General features: G+C 33.1%; 1 protein-coding gene across 4 annotated transcripts in view; it reads right to left on the bottom strand.

The window, feature by feature from the left end:
* Positions 1-7,419: 7,419 nt before the first annotated feature.
* Positions 7,420-19,142, bottom strand: part of TRIQK (triple QxxK/R motif containing) — a 105,169-nt gene continuing 93,446 nt past the window's right edge. For all 4 annotated transcript variants that reach the window (XM_043483493.1, XM_043483494.1, XM_043483495.1 and 1 more), the window contains 2 exons: positions 15,812-15,897; positions 7,420-10,542 (listed from right to left, as the gene is read on the bottom strand). In XM_043483493.1, the coding sequence (XP_043339428.1) occupies positions 10,429-10,542; positions 15,812-15,897 (200 nt within the window). In that variant the 3' untranslated portion in view covers positions 7,420-10,428. The remainder of the gene's footprint in view (positions 10,543-15,811; positions 15,898-19,142) is intronic.

Raw genomic sequence — 19,142 nt, 5'->3', positions numbered from 1 at the left:
AAAGCAATAGGAAAAAAAAAAAACTTAAAAGGTTCATGGATCCAGGGAATACTTTACATATGAGCCCTTCCTTAGTTGGCTGAGCTTCATTCAACCAGGAGATAACATGGAAAATTTTGGCAAAAGAACTGATGAGTATTTCATATATTTTTAATTCTGGGGTTAAATTTAAGCATAAAGTATCAAAAAGGGTAGTGGCATGAGTAGAAGAATATGCTCTAGAAAAGTAGAAAGAAAACAACCAGAAATGGATGAAGGGAAAGATTAAGGAGAAAGCAGTCCGAGATTACTGACTGCTTTATAGGTAATAGACGAAGGTCAAGGATATCATTAAGCTTGACAGTTCACTGAGTAACAGATTATTTGTGAAATGTATTCAGGTGTATTAAAAAATGTATGAATATAAGTGAAATCTCTAAATAAAAATACCAATGTTCAAAAATACCAAATTTTTTAGAAGACACATCAAATATAGAAACATATATATGTCAATACATTAGATTTATTTGTAAAATAAAATTATAAAATTATTTGCAGAGTTGATAATAATATTAAAAAAATGTGAATGGGTTTCACTCAGCTATTAGCAAAAAAAATCCAAATAGGCTCATAAAACAAATCTGAACTCTACAATTGTAATTCTATGTAAAGGGCACACCTAACATACAGTGATTCAGAAGGTTGAAATTATAGCTAGAGAAAGAACATATCAAAAAAACTAAGTCTGCAAGAATTGTGACATTTTTATTAAAAAAACTGCAGAACTCAGACATAAAAACATCAAAGACATTCTATAATGCTAAAAGCCAAAATTCATAATCAAGATTTAATAACTTTGAATATCAATATACCAAATAACAAGACGCCAGATAACAGAGCAACCATGCTCAAAAAGTAAAAACAACAGAAAATACAAGGTTGCCCTAGTCTAACTGATGGATCCACGAGTGGTCACATCTTGATAACCGCCTCCAATAATAACTATGGCAGGAGGAGGTCCTGCTGGCATAGACGTGCATGTAGGGTAGAGTATACGGCTGAGCATCCTCCTTTTCTCAGGACAGGGCCCCACAACAGAATTATCTGGCCCACACTGCCAATGGTGCCAACACTGACAAACCCTGTTCTAGGGAATGGGGTGTAGTATTCATTCATTTAAAAATATTTACTGTGGCAAAAACCATGGGTCTAGAGGCATTCTTGGCATTTGAGATATAGCAATAAAACTCAGAATCTTCACTGAAAGACCACAGAGTCTAGTTGGAGAATTATATAAATGAATAACTGTCATGGAATAAATTCTCTAAAAGACAGAGAATCATCACCTCACCTAGCCTTGAGTTGGAAGGGTTGGGGACTGGAAGGGGAAAGGCCAGAAAAATCGGAGAACAGAGAGGTCTTCAAGGATAGATAGGTAGGCGTTTTCCAAGATTAAATATAAGGAAATGGTTTGAGGCAGACGAAAGAAAGGAGGTGACAATGAGTACAAAGGGACATTAATAAATCACCTTCTCACTCCATCTACCTCATGCCCTCTGTGCTCCAGCCACTCTTGGCTGCAACAGGCCAAATGCTAGTATGTGTTTATACTCTTTTACTGGTTTTCTCTCACTTTAGAATACACTTTTCACTCTTTTGATGAAATCGTCACCACTCCATCTCTGAAGATCATATGTCATGAAAGCAAGAGTATTGTTTTTGTTCGTTTGTTTTTCCTTTTAATGTTTATGGGTATGTTGCAAGCACAAAAACAATTCTGGCATGTAGCAAACATTCATTTTCTTCAAATGAACATGTGAATAAATCCCAAATTGTTATCAAGTCTAAGCTCATACCGCTTCCCACATGACAGGCCAATAATGGAGACTCAAGTTGTTGGGGCAAGGAATAACACCTTTATCTAGAAAGCCAGCAAACCAAGAAGATGGTGGGCTCATGTCTCAAAGAACCACACTGCCTGAGTTAGAATTTAGGCTTCTTTTATACTAAAAGGGGAAGGAGTAAAGTGCAATATTTCCTGATTTTTCATCAGCCCCCAGAAGGGATGTGTTAATTTCTTCTTCTCTCTAGTCATTCACAGGTGGGTCTGGTCAGGATGTTTCTTGCTGAGCTAAAATCTTTCCACTCAGTCGTGTCCGACTCTTTGTGACCCCATGGACTGTAGCCCACCAGGCTCTTCTGTCCATGGAGTTCTCCAGGCAAGTATACTGGAGTGGGTTGCCAATTCCGTCTCCAGGGGATCGAACCCGGGTCTCCTGCATTACAGGCAGACTCTTTACCATCTGAGCCACCAGGGAAGCCGTGAGCGGAACAAAGGTTAATTTAGCTTAACATTCATTACCTGGGAGGCAGGATTCCCAGAGATGAGCCATTAAGTGTAACTTAAGTTTACAGGCAATATCTTTAGTTATTAACTGGTAATAGGATACAAAAGGTTCTTCCCTATTACAACATCAGTTCTTTTCTGAAATACTCTTTAATTCTTGCTAAATATTCTTCCAACACACTCAAACACATTTACAACACAGAGACATGTTCCGTGCTCAGCTGCTTTGGTCGTGTCCGACTCTTTGCAACTCCATGAACCGCAGTCCCCCAGGCTCTGCCAGGGGATTTTCCAACCCAGGGATCCAACCGGCGTCTCCTGTGTCTCCCGCATTGCAGGCAGATTCTTAACTACTGACCCACCAGGGAAGCCCAAGACATATATACATTCAAACAAAAGAGAACTGTATCACAATCACTTGTAATCATTCATAACTTTTTTGACCTCTCTCCCTGTCAGTTAAGTATAAATACATGCTATTTTAGTGAATCCATCACATTTTATTTTATAGAAGTAACAAGACATTTAAAAAGACTCCTATATTGGACATATGAAAGAAAAGAAAGAAAGTGAAGTCGCTCAGTCGTGTCCAACTCTTTGTGACCCCATGGACTGTACCCTACCAGGCTCCTCCATCCATGGGATTCTCCAGGCAAGAATACTGGAGTGGGCTGCCATTTCCTTCTCCAGGGGATCTTCCTGACCCAGGGATCGAACCCGAGTCTCCTGCATTGAAGGCAGACGCTTTACCCTCTGAGCCACCAAGGACATATAGGTAGCTTTAATTTTTTGTTTCTTTGGGTTTTTTTTTTTTGACATTATGAAGAATGCTTAAAGTATACATCAAATTTAAGAAGTTTTAAAGTACATTGCAAAAGTCCCTTCCAGAAAGTGTGTGAGATTACTATTCCCCCAAGCACTATATTAAAGAGACTGTTTCTTCACATCTTTAATTAACACTGGGTACTGGCTTGTGTGTTAGATTTTAATTTAATGTGTTATAAACCAACAGTATTTCCTTTATGGCTTCTGACTCATGAATCAATGCCCAGAAATAATTTCCCTACTAAGAGCTTCTAAAAATATCTATAATTTCTTCTAATACTTTTTGTCATTTCATTTTCACACAGAAATCAAATTCCATCAGAACTTAATCTTGTTTTAAGTCATGGTTTAGGCATCTTTTAATTTCCAGATGGATATTCAGTTAGTGCATTTAATAACTAACTAATCTATCCTCATGACTTATAGGAAACATTAAATGAATATTCATATTTTGATCTATTTCTGGACATTGCACTTTTTCTATTGGTTTGTCTACTTTTCCTTGACAATGACATTATTTTATGTATTATAATTTTATAATACACTTTAGTATCTGATGGGTTAAGTTTCTCTTTTCTACTTCCAAAGCAGAAGACTATTTTTATTAATTCCTTTTTTAAAGTTTTATTATGTCACCCTGTAATGTTCTTTTATCCAATGAATTCTCTTCATACTTTTGCTGATTTTCTTCTAGATAATTCTAGAGTTTTGATTGCAATTGTAAAAGGTATTTTTATGCTATTATATCTAGCTAGTTATTGTATAGATAGATAAAACTATTGATTTTCACAAATATTTTTCTAAAAGAGCAGGCTACATAAAACTTATTTTCTTAGTTTTCTAGTCAATCATATAATTTGCAAATATTATACTTTTCCTCACATTTACTCCTTATTCCTGTTGTTTCTAAAATCTGACTAACTGGCTGTCACTCTCAGAATAACTTAAAATAGTGTAAAAGCATAAAGCTTTCATGATTTTAATAATATGAAGCATGATAACATAATTCTCATTTCAGTACTGAAAAGAGCAAAGATTGCAATGGACTGAATCGTATCACATGTGTAAAATCTATGCCTTTATAATGATAATACAAAAACAACAGGAACAACAACGACACACCTTCATTGGCCACAGTTAAGAGTGCTAAGTCATTATTCTGAAATTTGGGTTTCTTTAAGCTGTTTAAGCTAACCAAATAATTGGTAAAAATTGTTTTTAATAATTTCACTTAACATATGCTAAGATGGAAAATCACCAGTTTGAAATGCTTAGTGATATTAATAACCTAGGCAACAATTATGAATGGATTAAAAAGCTTCAGGTAAAACCTTGATGTAAAACCTTATTTTGGAGGGAATCAGGTTACTAGCACATGAATCCAGTAACAAATTTCAGCATTGCCATAAGTGAGACAAGCAGATATCATGTGTCTCATTAAAAAACAAATGACAACAACAAAATTGTCTGGATCTAATCTAACTTAAAACTTAACTTCTATTTTACAGAAAACAGGAAAACTAGAGGGAAAAAATGAATAATAAAATGAAAAAGGCCAAATCTAGAAAGCTGAATATTCAAAAGGACCAGTAACTTGTTTTTTTCGGCAATCAATGGCATGAAAGAAAGAGGGGTTTATTGCTGAATACAGTTGACTCCTGAATAACATGGGTATGAACTGCAGGCACCCACTTACATGCGGATATTTTTCAATAATAAATACTACTACATGATCTAAGGTTGGTTGAATCGTCAGATGTGGAGGAACCAGGAATATGGAGGGCTGATTATAAGTTATAGGCAGATTAGTCCCCATGCTGTTCACGGGTCAACTTTATAAGAATTTAGGAGACATACAAACAAAGGTAGTACAGATCTTGGTTGAAAACCTATCTTAAATAGATATCTTAGAGACAATTAAGGACGTTTGACTCTTGCCTTGGTATTAAGCAATATGAGGAACTGATTAATTTGATTAGCTTCCTAGTGACTAAAGAAAAAAAAACCTAACAGAAAACAAAAACAAACAAAAATATCAAAGTACTTTCAGGAATGCATACTTAGATATTTGCAGGGGAAATGTCAGCATATTTGAGATTTGCTTTAAAATACCTCAGGTTACAGAAAAATGGGTGGAGTATATGAAAAAGAGTGGCAAAACATGGGTAGTTATTGAAACTAGGTGATGGGTAGATTGAGGTTCACTGTACTCTTCTCTCTAGTTTTGTGTAATACATATGTTTAGTGACAGATAAAGAAAGCAGGTAAGAAGAAAGACAATAGAAAAAAAAGGGGAGGAGCAGTGATATTTCTAAGTAAAATGGTAGATATGAGAGGCAGTTAATATAGTACACACCAAGTTAAGTACGACAAAGTACAAGTGAGGTTCATACAAACAGAGAAGGAATGTTCAAGATTGCCGAGAAATTGAGCACTGAGGCAGATGGGGAGATGGTAAAGAGTAAGTGAACAAGAGAACTCAAATAAGATGCTGAGAAGGGCACTCACTATCTTGATCACAGATGTGTAGGAGCTAGTGTAACAAGTAAGTTTTTAAATTCTGGGTTATTTCTCTTTGGTCCACCTGTTGTTTTATGTACAGTATACTAATATGGGCTAAGACTATGACCTCCATCATTGGTCATTATACCAAGAGTTATATTTGGTCATGTTTTATTTATAAAACTTTCTTTTAAAAAAACTGCTGCAATTTAAGAGTTTTTAAAATGCCTTTATCCTCACTTTATAAATATGAGAATAGGAAAGAAAAAAAAAAAACCTCTGAATTTTATATTATCCTAGGATGTACAGAGAAGACAAGCCAATGAAGACCTTGCTTTATCACATTGAATAGAGCAACTGCAGAAGCAATTTGTTACAAGCAGATGGATAGTTGAACACTGAAAAGGATGATAAACTAGAACAAAATTAGATATTGAAATCAATTTCTTTTAGGCTTACCATGAAACTTCAAATTTACACAAACAATTGTATTTGAAGAAGTCAGAAAAAAAAATGCCATACTAAGATGGGTGCCCATGAAAACAGAACTTTACACATGCTATAGCCTTTATAGCCACCATTTACTTGGTTGGTCCAAATATTTATAGTTCATTGTTATGACTGCCAAAACTGGCAACCACAAAGATTGTTGTCTCAATTAGGACAGTAAACAGATTGTCTCTTTTTTTAATGAAAAAATCTAAAATGTAATACTTCACAGTTTAACATGTTTATTCATCTAAACGAGCTAAAAAATAATGGTGCGACATCTGTTCGAGAGGCATTGGTACCTCAAATTTTGGCTGCCTCCCCACCAATTTGGTTGTTGTTTTAAAAATTGAAGAATAGGAGGGGGTACTGTCATCAAAAAATCTTCTGGCATGTAAAGTATCTTATTTTTCTTGAAATAAGGATCTCATGTCTGCTGCTAGGGATAAAAAAATTTTTTTGTTTAACAAGGAGGCACAATGCTGAATATGACAGCAGTTCAATTGTTTTAAATACATTTACTGACCCACTATAGATATTTCCACGCTGGTACAGTTCCTTAAGCAACTCTCCGTGTTCCCTCTATATTTACCTGTGTAGCTAAAACCTATACAAAATAGCAAAGTGTTTCTGTAGGCACTGGATTTATCTGCTACGATATTTTCTGTAGGTTGTACTGATTTTAGATACGGTGTCAGTGGAACAAAATCTAGCAAACATCCTCACCAGACTGCACTGGAGCAATTCTAATAAAAGAAGGCAGTACTGCTAAGGGAGAAGGTGTGAATCTCCCCAGAGAAGCCTCAGGTAAGTGGAAAGAAGCCTAACTGTTGGTAACAAGAAAGTAAAAGCTTATCTTAGATAGCCTCTGGCTCAATAAACTTATTTATAGATGAAATACATTAACATTTAAAATCTGTTCAATTTCTAGAAGTTTATTTCTGAAGCTTATCTAAAGTATAACTTGATCTACTGAATTATCATGACTATATAATTTCAGAATCTGGAAAAATAAAGCATCTTCATTTTCACATAAATATAAGCATTATAATGAAAATTTAGTTTTATTTTCAGTAAGAGTGAAGATTTAGACTACGTTAACTTATAACAACGAATATGATTTTGAACGACGCTTAAGATCAGAATAATGTATTCCTGGAAAAGAGCAATATTTCTGTTTTACAACAGATCTAATGCTAGTTGTCTTGATCTTTAAGAAAACCAGGATTAAATGTATATGTGCCCCAATACAAGCAAAGATCATAAATGCTAAATGCTGAGTTGAAAAATATTGTGATTTTAAGTTTTATTTATTAAATTCAAATAATTTTAAACCATATATCACATGCAAAAACTGCACCAGGCTCTGAGAAGACTAAAAGAGATTAATTTTAACATGCATTTATTAAATATATGCAGATCATTACACTACTGAAATTACAGAAATGAATAAGAATATATTCTCAGGACTTTGTAATCATCAGTTGAGATGGAAATATTTCTATTTTATGAAAAATTGAAAAAGATTAGAAAATCTTCAAGTATTTTGTCACCTTAAAACAACAAACCTCATACTAGTACTAAAATAAGCTTTTAGTACATTTGTTTCAAAAGAAATTCTAGATGAGGTAATAGTTTTACATCTCCTCTCAGATGAATTTACATTTTCTTTATTTTGCATGCAAGATAAGATGCAGTAACCATTTTCACTTCATTCACAATATTTCCTAGGTTGTACATTAAGTCCAGCTGCATTAGTTGAAATTATTTTTTCCTGCAGAAACAGCATGTTAAACAGATTCAAACGTTCTGAAAAGTAATTACATTTTTCTGTTTTTGTCTTCTGAATTACTCTGAGTGATGAATTATTGCAGGGGAAAAACCCACTCCTAAAATTTGTCTGGTGCCAGTCTCAGACTTACACCAAATACCCCTCACTATTCAAAAGTGTAGTGCCCTGAAGCTGTAGGCCGGATAACACCTCTGCCTTCAAAGATTCAAACTAGACTTCAACCTGGGATTTCTCTATAAAAAACTGCTGCTTTCTAACTAAGGTGAGTTTGACAAATGTGGACTTCACGAAAATAGTGTTTTGTAAACATACACTGTCTCACTTTACCTGCTATTTATTAAAATCAGAATTTAGCTCTTAGAACTTACCATCAGTCAGTCAGTCATACAAACAGACTAGCCATAGACTCAGAGTATTGGTAAAACTATGTAATGAAACTTGTCTATAATCATACTGTGTTTAGCCTAATATTCATTACTATCAAAAACAACATTTTCTCCCAAGGAATACCTCAACGGTAGAACAGGATAATAAATTATTTTTTCAGGGGAATGAATTTTCAAACATTTCTAAGAGTATAATCATGTATTTTAAATACTATAAATTCTGTTATATCTCACTTGGATAGGTATCTAATAAACAAGTATTACATATCCTTGCATTTAAATTACCACTGAAATTAGAAATAATCTTTATTTAATATGACTGCATTTAGCACCAGATGGGAGGGAAAATAACTAAATGAAAATTGTTCACGTAAATGTGATAGGAGTAAGGGAAAACAGTATTTCTTGACATGTGGCATGTCACTCAGGAAAGTAAAAGACCCATCATATCCAAAATGCCAGCTTGGATATTCCCTTGCCACCCACTTCACAAACAGACATACCACATGGCATTAAATGCTGCAACCTTTCCTAAAAATGCCACTTGGATTGGTCCACTATGGTGAGTATATAGGAACTCTTGGTCTGTCTCTTAAGTTTGTGATTTCAAGGGGAAGAATCCAGTAAATAGCATTGGCTAAATTCTGCCCTCAGCTGTTTGACATAAAGGATGTCTGAGGATACTGGATCTTTTGGCTGTTTTCACGCTGATGAAATAAATTATACTACTTGAAAAAATTCTATAGAACAAAATGCTATACAGCCACTTTCAACTATCCGCAAAAGTCTCAAAGATATTTATCAAAACTTTGTTCTCTTGGTGAGTATGGAAACAATCTTAACATTTTATTTACTCTTTATAAATACACTATAAATCACCCTATGAACATGTTGCAAACTATTCATTTTCTATACAGATTTGTATAAGGTAGTAACTAGTGACTCTGGTGTGGACACATACTTTTCCATTTTCTAAGCTTAATGTATTTGTGTGCTGTAAAAATATTTTAAAAATTGATTACCAGTAAAAAATATTGAATACGTTAGTCATTATAACCCAACAAATGTAAAACACTTTGAAAAATCATATAAACAAAAAACTCGATATGCAAGTAATATAAGACACATATTTTCTTCTATTACTTTTCACAAAAGAGTCTTAATTGATTTAATTCCCAAGAGGCAGAGCACAATTTTGTAAAACAAGTTTGCATTGTTCAGACATGAGCAACCCAAGAAAGTGTTTCTGAGTAGGTAGGTCTTCTGCTATTACTGTTGTGTGAAAAAGACTGCACAATTAGATGACAGATTGTTACTCCCTAACAAGAGGGGCAAACTGATACAGCAAGCAGCCAGAACAACATAATTAAAAAAGGATTCCAAGTTTATATTAGTAGAGTAATAAGTTAATTAAAATCAAGATCAACTGAACTTTCTATTTACACCAGTTCAGACAGCCCAAGAGGAAAGGAACTCTATTTTAGAGACATATGTGACTCTTTGAGCTTCTGTCATCCAGGTGCCATTTCTGATGGAGCACATGTGCAGTGAACAGTTGGCAAAGAAAGAAAAAGATCACTGTAGATGTATGTGCAGATAGTCTCTCTAATGACATAAAATACGTCTGGAAAGAAAGCAGGGCTTCTTTGTAAAATGAAATATTTCCCATGACTTTTCATTCCTTTTTAGGCGCTGAATGTGACTAGAGAATGCTTCTGGAAATGAGGATATATACTTCTACTCATGATGTATACGGAACAAAACAGATTTGGTAATCTGCAAGTGATGGAGTTATACACATAAATTGCCTAAGACATCCGAAGAATTTAGGATCTGTTTCCCATTTTATCAAAATGCACCATGAATAGGTTGCCTGTCAAAGTAGAAAGATTTATAAGAGTATCTAGTAGCACACATATTATACTACATTGCTAGGAAAGGTTCTTTTCTTGATATCCTACGCAACTACTTAAAAAGATATTTCTGCAAACTGAAAATACCAGCAGAAAAAAATTCAAGATCTTGCTGTCTCAGTACTTCAGAAAGTATTGGTCCCTAGAGGTGCTTTTAAAAAATTATTTCCTTTTCATGTATTGATTGCTGCTCAACTAATCTTCATCTGGTTCCAGATCAGGGTCAACATCTGAGGACAGTCTGAGATAAAAGAAAGCATAGAAAGCCAGCAGGAGGGCCAATATAGCTGCCAGCACAAGGCCAACTTCCTAAGGAAAAAAAAAAAAAAAGCAAATTTGAAATTCATGAAATAAGATTGGTTAACATTATCAGTTTCATGATATTAAAAAAAAAAGTTTACAATGATCACATTCTTTTTGTTTAACACTTTGTCATTAAGCGAAGAAACTTATTTTGTGGTTGACAATACCTATAATAATGGCAAGACATCAGTGGGTGGGCTTCCCTGGTGGCCTGGAAAATCCCACGGACAGAGGAGCCTGGTGGGCTAGCAGTCCATGGGGTCGCAAAAGAGTCAGACATGACTTAGTGACTAAATAACATCAGTGGGCATAATATGAATATATTCATACCTGTTATTACTTTTATTTAGCATATGTCTTTCTAATAGTAACACTAACATTTATCATTTTAATATATTTTCATAGTTTAGATATCAAACTGTTGGATGCAAGCAGTATAGTTTGTACCTACACAGTTTATCTTGCTCTGTATTTCTTGCTTCAACACATTTATTATTATTATTATAGCATTTGGACACAGACTCTAAAGTGATCACTCCTTCTCTAATGGAAGGAAACAACTAGAACAAGTTTCTAGATTATGTCTCTGCGCTAGTGCCACCTGGGAAGCCCACAGACATCCTTATTAAATATTATTTTGTTAAAACTCTTATTTTTAACTTCTAAATTCTAGAGTTTACATACAAGGTGGCAGAACGAAACTGAACACTCTTGGATCATGAAGCGTGATATGATATGATAGAATTATCACAACTATGAAGGATGGTCCTGGGTACTTCGTTTAGTGATCTGATGCAGATTATATTGATGATGTTGAAATAATAGCCAAGAAGTTTACCACATACACCACAGCAAAATCATATTAGTTTTTAGAAAATCTATAAACTTTCTGTATCGATACATAGACACACCATGAAGGAATTTTCTCAATGTTAGCACATCACTTGGCTAAACAGAAAAAAGACCAAACAGTGCCAGTACAGTACCCTAAAGGGCTTAAATATCCCCTTCTAATTTTCACTTTCATATCACACACCTTCCTGACACTATTTTATGGAGAAACAATTTATTTGCACTTAATTCAAATGTAGCTTTCAAATGCCACTTAATAAAATTTTAAAGACAATAAAATCAATTTGGTTTATAATAAACATGTCAAATTTACCTGAATTTTGAAATTACAAGTGGATATTTTATATAGATTTTTAGCTTTATAATTACATTTTTTTTTTGATCTGAAAACTTTAAAAATAAATATTAATGAAAATCACGGGGTTGAAAGATTCAGTGTCAACTATTTTTGTAAGATTTGATTTCTAAATCTACTTTAATGAAATCGAAACAAAACAAAAATTACCCTATCAATATAATGTCAGATCAAAGTGAATTTTCCTCTGTTGCGGTTGGAATACTTTGGCATCTCAAAAGGGCAGGGCAGCAGCAGACAGGTTCCATTTACTTTCTTGCACCCACAGCTGTGCTCGCAGACCCATCTGGTTACACAGCTACTAATTTTAAGAGGATGTAATAAGCAAGGGCCACACAACTGCAAACCCCATCTGTTCCGTGTCGTGGACGACAAAGCTGTCCCACAGCAGTCACCGTCCACATCAGCCTAACCCAAGAGTCAAGTTTCTGCTCTCCACCGGAGGCCGTGGTCCTCGTTCCCACCGATGATCACCTCTAATTGCTGCTTTTCAACTCCTTCTTATCCTTTCAAGCAACACTGTTTCACCTTCCTTGTACATTTTTAGAATATCCAGAGGCATAAAAAAGAGGTTTAAGGGTAGAAAGTAGAGAACATTTATAGAACACAACTTCAGAGGATCTCTTCATTCATTTCAGTCTATTCACTATACTATGGTATGCACGTGAGGCTAAAGAAGTGTTGGATGAGGAGGTACAGCAAATAGTTTTTGTCAAAATGTCCCTTTTCTGTTAAAGAGATTATTACTGTGGGGACTGCATGTTTGGAAGGTTAAAACCGTGGTAAAATTGGAAAATACTGCCTGCAGAATGCTGGTTATGCTAATCATAACTTATATCCCTAAGACATTTATGACTCTCCCCGCCCTTGGCCATTTTTAGCTTTAGATCAGAAATAACAAAAAAGGACAAAAATAATAATTCCAGGTGGCTCATGTTAGCAATATCTGGTTGACATTTGAATATGTCATTTATAAAACAAATGAATCAAATTTTGATCCTTATTATTTTATTATAATTATTTCCTCAGATAAACTTAATAAACTACTAAATATAGACTATTTTTTCCTTATAAATACTAGGAAACAGGTATTTGTATTCTAAAATTCTTTTTTTTTTACTAATTTGCAATTCTTGAAAAAAGTTTTCACATTGAACAGCAACCAAATAGCAAATATTAGTTGTACAAATATTTTTTAGGTGATACACTTTACTGGGTCATAAATTATTTTGTTAACATTGGTAAGAGACAGGAACCAAAAATAGCTTCTCAAGAAATTAATTCCACATTTTGAAGCAGTCATATTCATGTCTTATTCTGAATCATTATTGTTCCTTGAATTTTTCTGTTGCTAAATATTCATTTATTAAAAAGCACTGGAAGCCCCTGAGGGTAAGGTCCCCTATTTTGCAATTTTTCTATCTCATATCCATGATTCCTCAATCAATACTGTTGATTTTAGATGCTACTGAAATCTGGAAGTGGTTTCTTGCAAAAATTCCTCCAAAATCATTATGTCTTTTCTTTCCCTTAACAGGTTCTACAATATGGTAACACAATTTCTAAATAAATAATGAAGGATTGAGTCAGATTTATATAATTCATATGTAAGGTATATATTAAAATTATAGACTGCTTTGCAAACTTTACTGCAATAACATCCACAATAATATCTTCACAACAAAACCATGAACACTTGGTAATATGTAGTACAGTCACACAAGACAGACTTAGTTGAAGGAGGGGATCTTTAGGCCGAGGACAAGCACCCAAGCAAAGTCTTATTTATGCAAACCAGTAATGGCTACTTCAAACACATATTTATGTTAAGTGTTTTCATTGTATCATTGTATTATTTAACTCTCCCAACTATTCTGTGAGGTAAATGGCATAAAATCCATTTTACAAATGTGCTATCTTAGACTCTGCATCATTATTAACAGTAGAGGAAAGAAGCAAGTGATTCTAGGCCTCTTTATTCTGTGTTCAATTTTATCATTGCTCTTATTTTTCTATTCCATGCAGTTGTTCATATTTTCTATAGATTTAAATTATTTGAAGAGCATAACTATGACTCCCTCTAAAAACTAAGTAGTCAAGTGATAAAAGATAACATTACGGTCATCCTGTATTAACTAGGTTAAGAGTCAAACATGTCTGATGTTCGTTAGTCCTTGGTTGCTTCTCTGACATTATCAGTATGGATAAAATCACTCACTGGGGAAATTAAATAGCATTAAATGGCAATCCTGAAAGAAACTTCGTTATTTAAAATACTATGCTAAAATGACAAGGCAATCAAAGTTTGACAGGGCAAGCTAATTAGTATGCTAGATTTGAAATGTAAAACACCTCCATGGTTCTGATTCCAAAAAGTTCCCTACCATTTTAATGGGCATTTCACATAAATGTTCAAGCAAAGTAAACAATGTTTAAGGCTAAGGTTTTTGTTTTTCACAGGGTTACAAATCAAATGGTATGCTAGTTTATTAAAAAGGAGCTACATTTCTGAGGTCAAAAACTTTTCTGTACATGCTTTAAATCATAAATGAAATCTAAGAACAATTTTTTTCTCATATAAGATAAATCCTACATTGTTTTGAAAAAGTACATTAAATGACTGCACTGTAAACTAGACTTAAACTAGAAATATGGTTATTTCCTCCGAGTAAAACCATAGCAAAAATTATAAGAGCAAAGGAAAAAGGAAGTGCATGGGAAAGTGGTATACATCAATAAATGCACGGCTGCACTGCTTTTCAAATTCTTATTTATAGTTTCTCATTATATTGTGCCACAAGGAGAGTGTGCTACCTCAATATTTTTCTGACAAAACAAAAGCAAAGTACTGTATTGTGAAAGATAAAAGCAAATGACACACAGCTTTCCTGGAAAATGACAAGACAATGCTCTAACTACAAAAGACAATCATCAGGTAACTAACTGCGAAATAAGGAAATAAGCACTGGTTTTAGAAAGTTTACGTCATAGAAATAAGTTTAAAGATGAATGAAATTTCATGTGAAATTAGGAGAAAACTTCAAAAGATTAATCATCTCTCTTTTAAACAAAAAGGTGATTCCTTTTTTTTTTTTTCGTTAAAACCTACACACAGAACTAAGTGAGGAGATTGTATTGTGAAAACATACCACAGCACACGGCAATGCTTGATCAAAATCAGCAATCAGGAGTAAAAAGAAGGCAGTGTTTTGTGATCATAATAGCAAATTCTGGAAGACAACCAAATATATCATCTGGCAGTTCAACAGCTGTTACAGCTTGGTAGTAATACCTTGGCATTTGCTATAAGCTATAACTTAGAAAAATTGATTTTTCATCTGCCAGATAAAAACCAAAATCTCCTTTTAACATTTTAATATTTAAATAAAATATATGTACTAGCCACTTTAATTTTACACATTTGACAGTGGAGCCACCAAAATAATTTTTCTATTTATAGTTTAATTTTACTCTAAATACTTGGCAGAGTTGACATGAGTAATAATGTAAATGTAATTTTGTTGAACTTCATTGTGATAGCACATTGGATTATCTGTTAACATCATTCTCAATAGCTTTTATCCTTCTTAAGCAGTTAAAACACTGGTTTTTTTAAAAGAACATGTCTGGGAACATCATTAGAATTTCATCATCGAGAGTACTGACAACTAAACTAACACATGAGCAAAATTACGTATTTTAGTGATCTAAGTATACACAATTATAATTAAAATATAAACCACCATAAAATGAAATTTTCTGCAAATGAGAAAAGTTTTTGATCCAGGCCACATATAGCACTGAAGTGAAACAGAAGCTACAGAAAAAGTAAGTTGCAACTTTAAGTGTAACTGGTTCTCTTAAGTGATATTGGGTCTTAATCTAAGATCTGATAAAATCTAAGGATGTTTCTCATTAAGTAAATTCTTTTCAAAAGCCTCTAATTCTGGCATTTGACTTAGATTTTGAAATGTCATAAAACATTTAGAATTCAACATTTATGCAATCCATTTTAGAAATGAAGTGGCAGGCAATATATCAAATTTTAAAGTTATCAAATATAGGTACCTTTATGCCAATTGCTGTTTTCTTTGCTTCTGCTTTTAATTTAGTTGCTCGTAAAATAGGTTTGTTTTTTTTATAATCCTGTTTACCTAAAAAGAAATAATTTCAGACAATGAGCTATAATTCAAGTTTAATAGCCATCTGAAATGTCAAAGAACTTTTAAATAGAGTAAACCTGGAACACAAAGTTGCAAAGTAATTCCCAGTTACAGAAACCATAAACTTTTCACCCTAAAAGGTCAACTTTTCTTTTTCCTACTTTGTCAGGAAGAAGACTTGACAGACATACTCAGTTTCCTGTGAAGTGAATATCAACAAAGATTAAAAAAAAAAAAAATCCCTTTAGAGAATAAAAGCAAAGAGCATCTGGAGCACGTGGAGACAAATATGGAAATAAATGAATATACATACGATCCCATTAAATAGGTAAGGTTAACTGTCTTCATCCTGGAGAAGGGCATGGCAACCCACTCCAGTATCCTTGCCTGGAGAATGCCCATGGACAGAGGAGCCTGGCGGGCTACAGTCCATGGGGTCACAAAGAGTTGGAGACAATCGAAGTGACTTAACATGCAGGGAAACAATTTTGTCTTGGTAACTGAAGAGTAACAGTTTATTAGAAATTTTATTATGGATATATCAAATATTCAATAGCCAATTTGAGAAGTATCCTCCAGCTTTCTCTAGGTAAGATATTGAAGACTGATCTGTAAATAATTAACCTTCAATTCATTAGAAAAATTTAACTTCTGTTTGTTATCAATGGAGGACAGAATAAATATGGCTTGATACATGATGTAGGGTAGCTATATTGAAATATTAGTTTCAATCTTCTTAACAGTTTATTAGAAATTTTATTATGGATATATCAAATATTCAATAACCAATTTGAGAAATATCCTCAAGCTTTCTCTAGGTAAGATATTGAAGACTGATCTGTAAATAATTAACTTTCAATTCATTAGAAAAAAATAATTCTGTTTGTTATCAACGGAGGACAGAATAAACATGGCTATATACATGGTGCACGGTAGCTATATTGAAATATTAGTTTCAATCTTCTTTTCCAAATTTAACAACCAAAAATGAACAAAATTGAGTTAGAGTCACAAAATTTGCTTTATTCTGTGAACCATCTGGTGACCCCACTAATGAATAACAAAAGAGCTGTTACACAGTCTGTGAGGAAAACAGATTTAACAACAGTAAAAACAACAAAAGCATTGACTAGAATAACAGACATTTTTTTGTTAACCAAACTCTTAGCTAAGAATTGAGTCAAATGTGTATCATATATAAGCATATGTCATTCTGAGTGGGAATTAACATTTGACCATTTAATCTCTTTGAGTATTTTATATTCTCTTATTTGGCCACACTGAAGTAAATCTGAAAGCAGTTAATATAAAGGATATCATCAAAGTGTAATGTGCAATATATTTCTTAACCAGTTTGCTAATGATTCAAAAGTATCTTTAAAATTCTATTAGATTTTTAGAATTAGAAATGGCAGGGAGAAGTGAAACAAATAGATTGGAATAATGAAGAAATGCCATGCTTGTGTTTGTTAGATAAAAGTATTTGTTACATAAAAATTTTATTTGGCTGAAGAATTATGTTTTTATTAAAGAAGAGTGTATGCTATTTCCTTAACTGTATGGTATAACAATCATTCTGGATCTATGAGCATCCAGAAGTCTAATAAATATTATTTGATGGTAGAGCTTAATGATCCAGAAATGAGCCAATTGTAAGAATGTATATTAAATGATCTAAATTTAAATTATGCAATGAACAAAATACAGAAAAATATTACTCTGACCCATTTTAAATTAGCAACATTTAATTTTGCTGAAAAAAAGCCTTGACAAGTATTCACTCTGATTTCACATCTCAATAGTCAAACTATTCATGTCATTATTCCTGCTGAGATATAAACAGTTCAGAACAATGAAACTGGTGACACATCAAATGTTTCCACTCATGGTTACAAAGCAAGTTTCTAATGAGAATCTAAAGAGAAATTTCATTATTATGGATATGAAGCCAAGGAGTCATTTCTTATATTATCGTATATATGCCCTATAATAAACTCTGGATGCAAGAGGGACAAAATAAATAAGCAAAAAAGAATTATCTTAACCCATTTGCTTTTCATAGACATACAATATTTTGGATGATGTGTCTGTCATAAAATTGATACAAAAATACCTAAAAGAGTCAATGTTAAAGTGGGATTTTATCATTCTACTTCACTTGCCATTGGTTAAATAATACATTCTATTTCAATTCAACTCCTGTAATCTCTTAAAGAATAATATTTATAGATTTATATTAAAGTTGATACAAACATTTGAAGCTATATTTATAATAAATAGTTTTAAAAATTATTGCATACCTAATACTTTAAAAAGTGCATCTGTCATTAATGTAGCATTCACTTTGCCGACTATGATATCCAAAAGTATATATTGCAAAATGTGGTTTCATTCTACTAAGGGAAAACATTTACAGGGACATCTGCTAAGTTCTTTATAACTAAAACCAGATCTTTCCTCTATACCCAATGAGAATTTTAACATTTTAATTTTTTATTGCTTCAAAAAATACCTATGCCCACATGATCATAAAAATATAAAAAAAGAAGCTCTTGACTTTACTTACTTACCCCTAGGAAAAAACACTTTTATATAATCTAGATTTTATATGTAGACAAACTATGAAATACAATTGGATCTGATTCTGATTATATCAATAACACAATTACCAAAGTAGCAATTTAGCAATTGCTCACTATATTTTATATGAGAGAAATTCAAGTCCATGAAGCTAATACAGGGTCTCAATCATCTCATTTTTCTCTTCTCATTTTCACTAATCATCACATTTCCATATTTGAATTTCCCATGATATAGTTTAAGTAGCAAAAGTTTTCTCCCTCAACAAAAGCATCTCCATAATTTCTGATGGACTGATTTATGCCTTTTTCCAATATAATCCTATTATTTCATTTTTAAATTATCATACAGTAAAGTCAACATTTTTTTCTTTTGGTGTACAGTTATATGAATTTTAATGCTTATATACAGATTCATGTAATTACTACTACAGTCTGGATATAGAAAATTTATATTGGGTTAGCCAAAAGCTTCATTTGTATTTTTCCATAACATCTTACAGAAAGCTCTCTGACACTATCCTTCTACACTCACCCTCCCTCTGACCCATAATTCCTGGCAACAACTGCTCTATTGTCTATTTCTCTAGCTTGGTCTTTTCAATAATGTGGCAATAATGTGACAAGGGCTTTTTTATTCAGCATCAGTTCAGTTCA

The sequence above is a fragment of the Cervus canadensis genome, chromosome 12 (genome assembly GCF_019320065.1).
Source record: "Cervus canadensis isolate Bull #8, Minnesota chromosome 12, ASM1932006v1, whole genome shotgun sequence".
NCBI classification, from domain to species: domain Eukaryota; kingdom Metazoa; phylum Chordata; class Mammalia; order Artiodactyla; family Cervidae; genus Cervus; species Cervus canadensis.
This window is presented reverse-complemented; position numbering and strand designations above follow the sequence as displayed.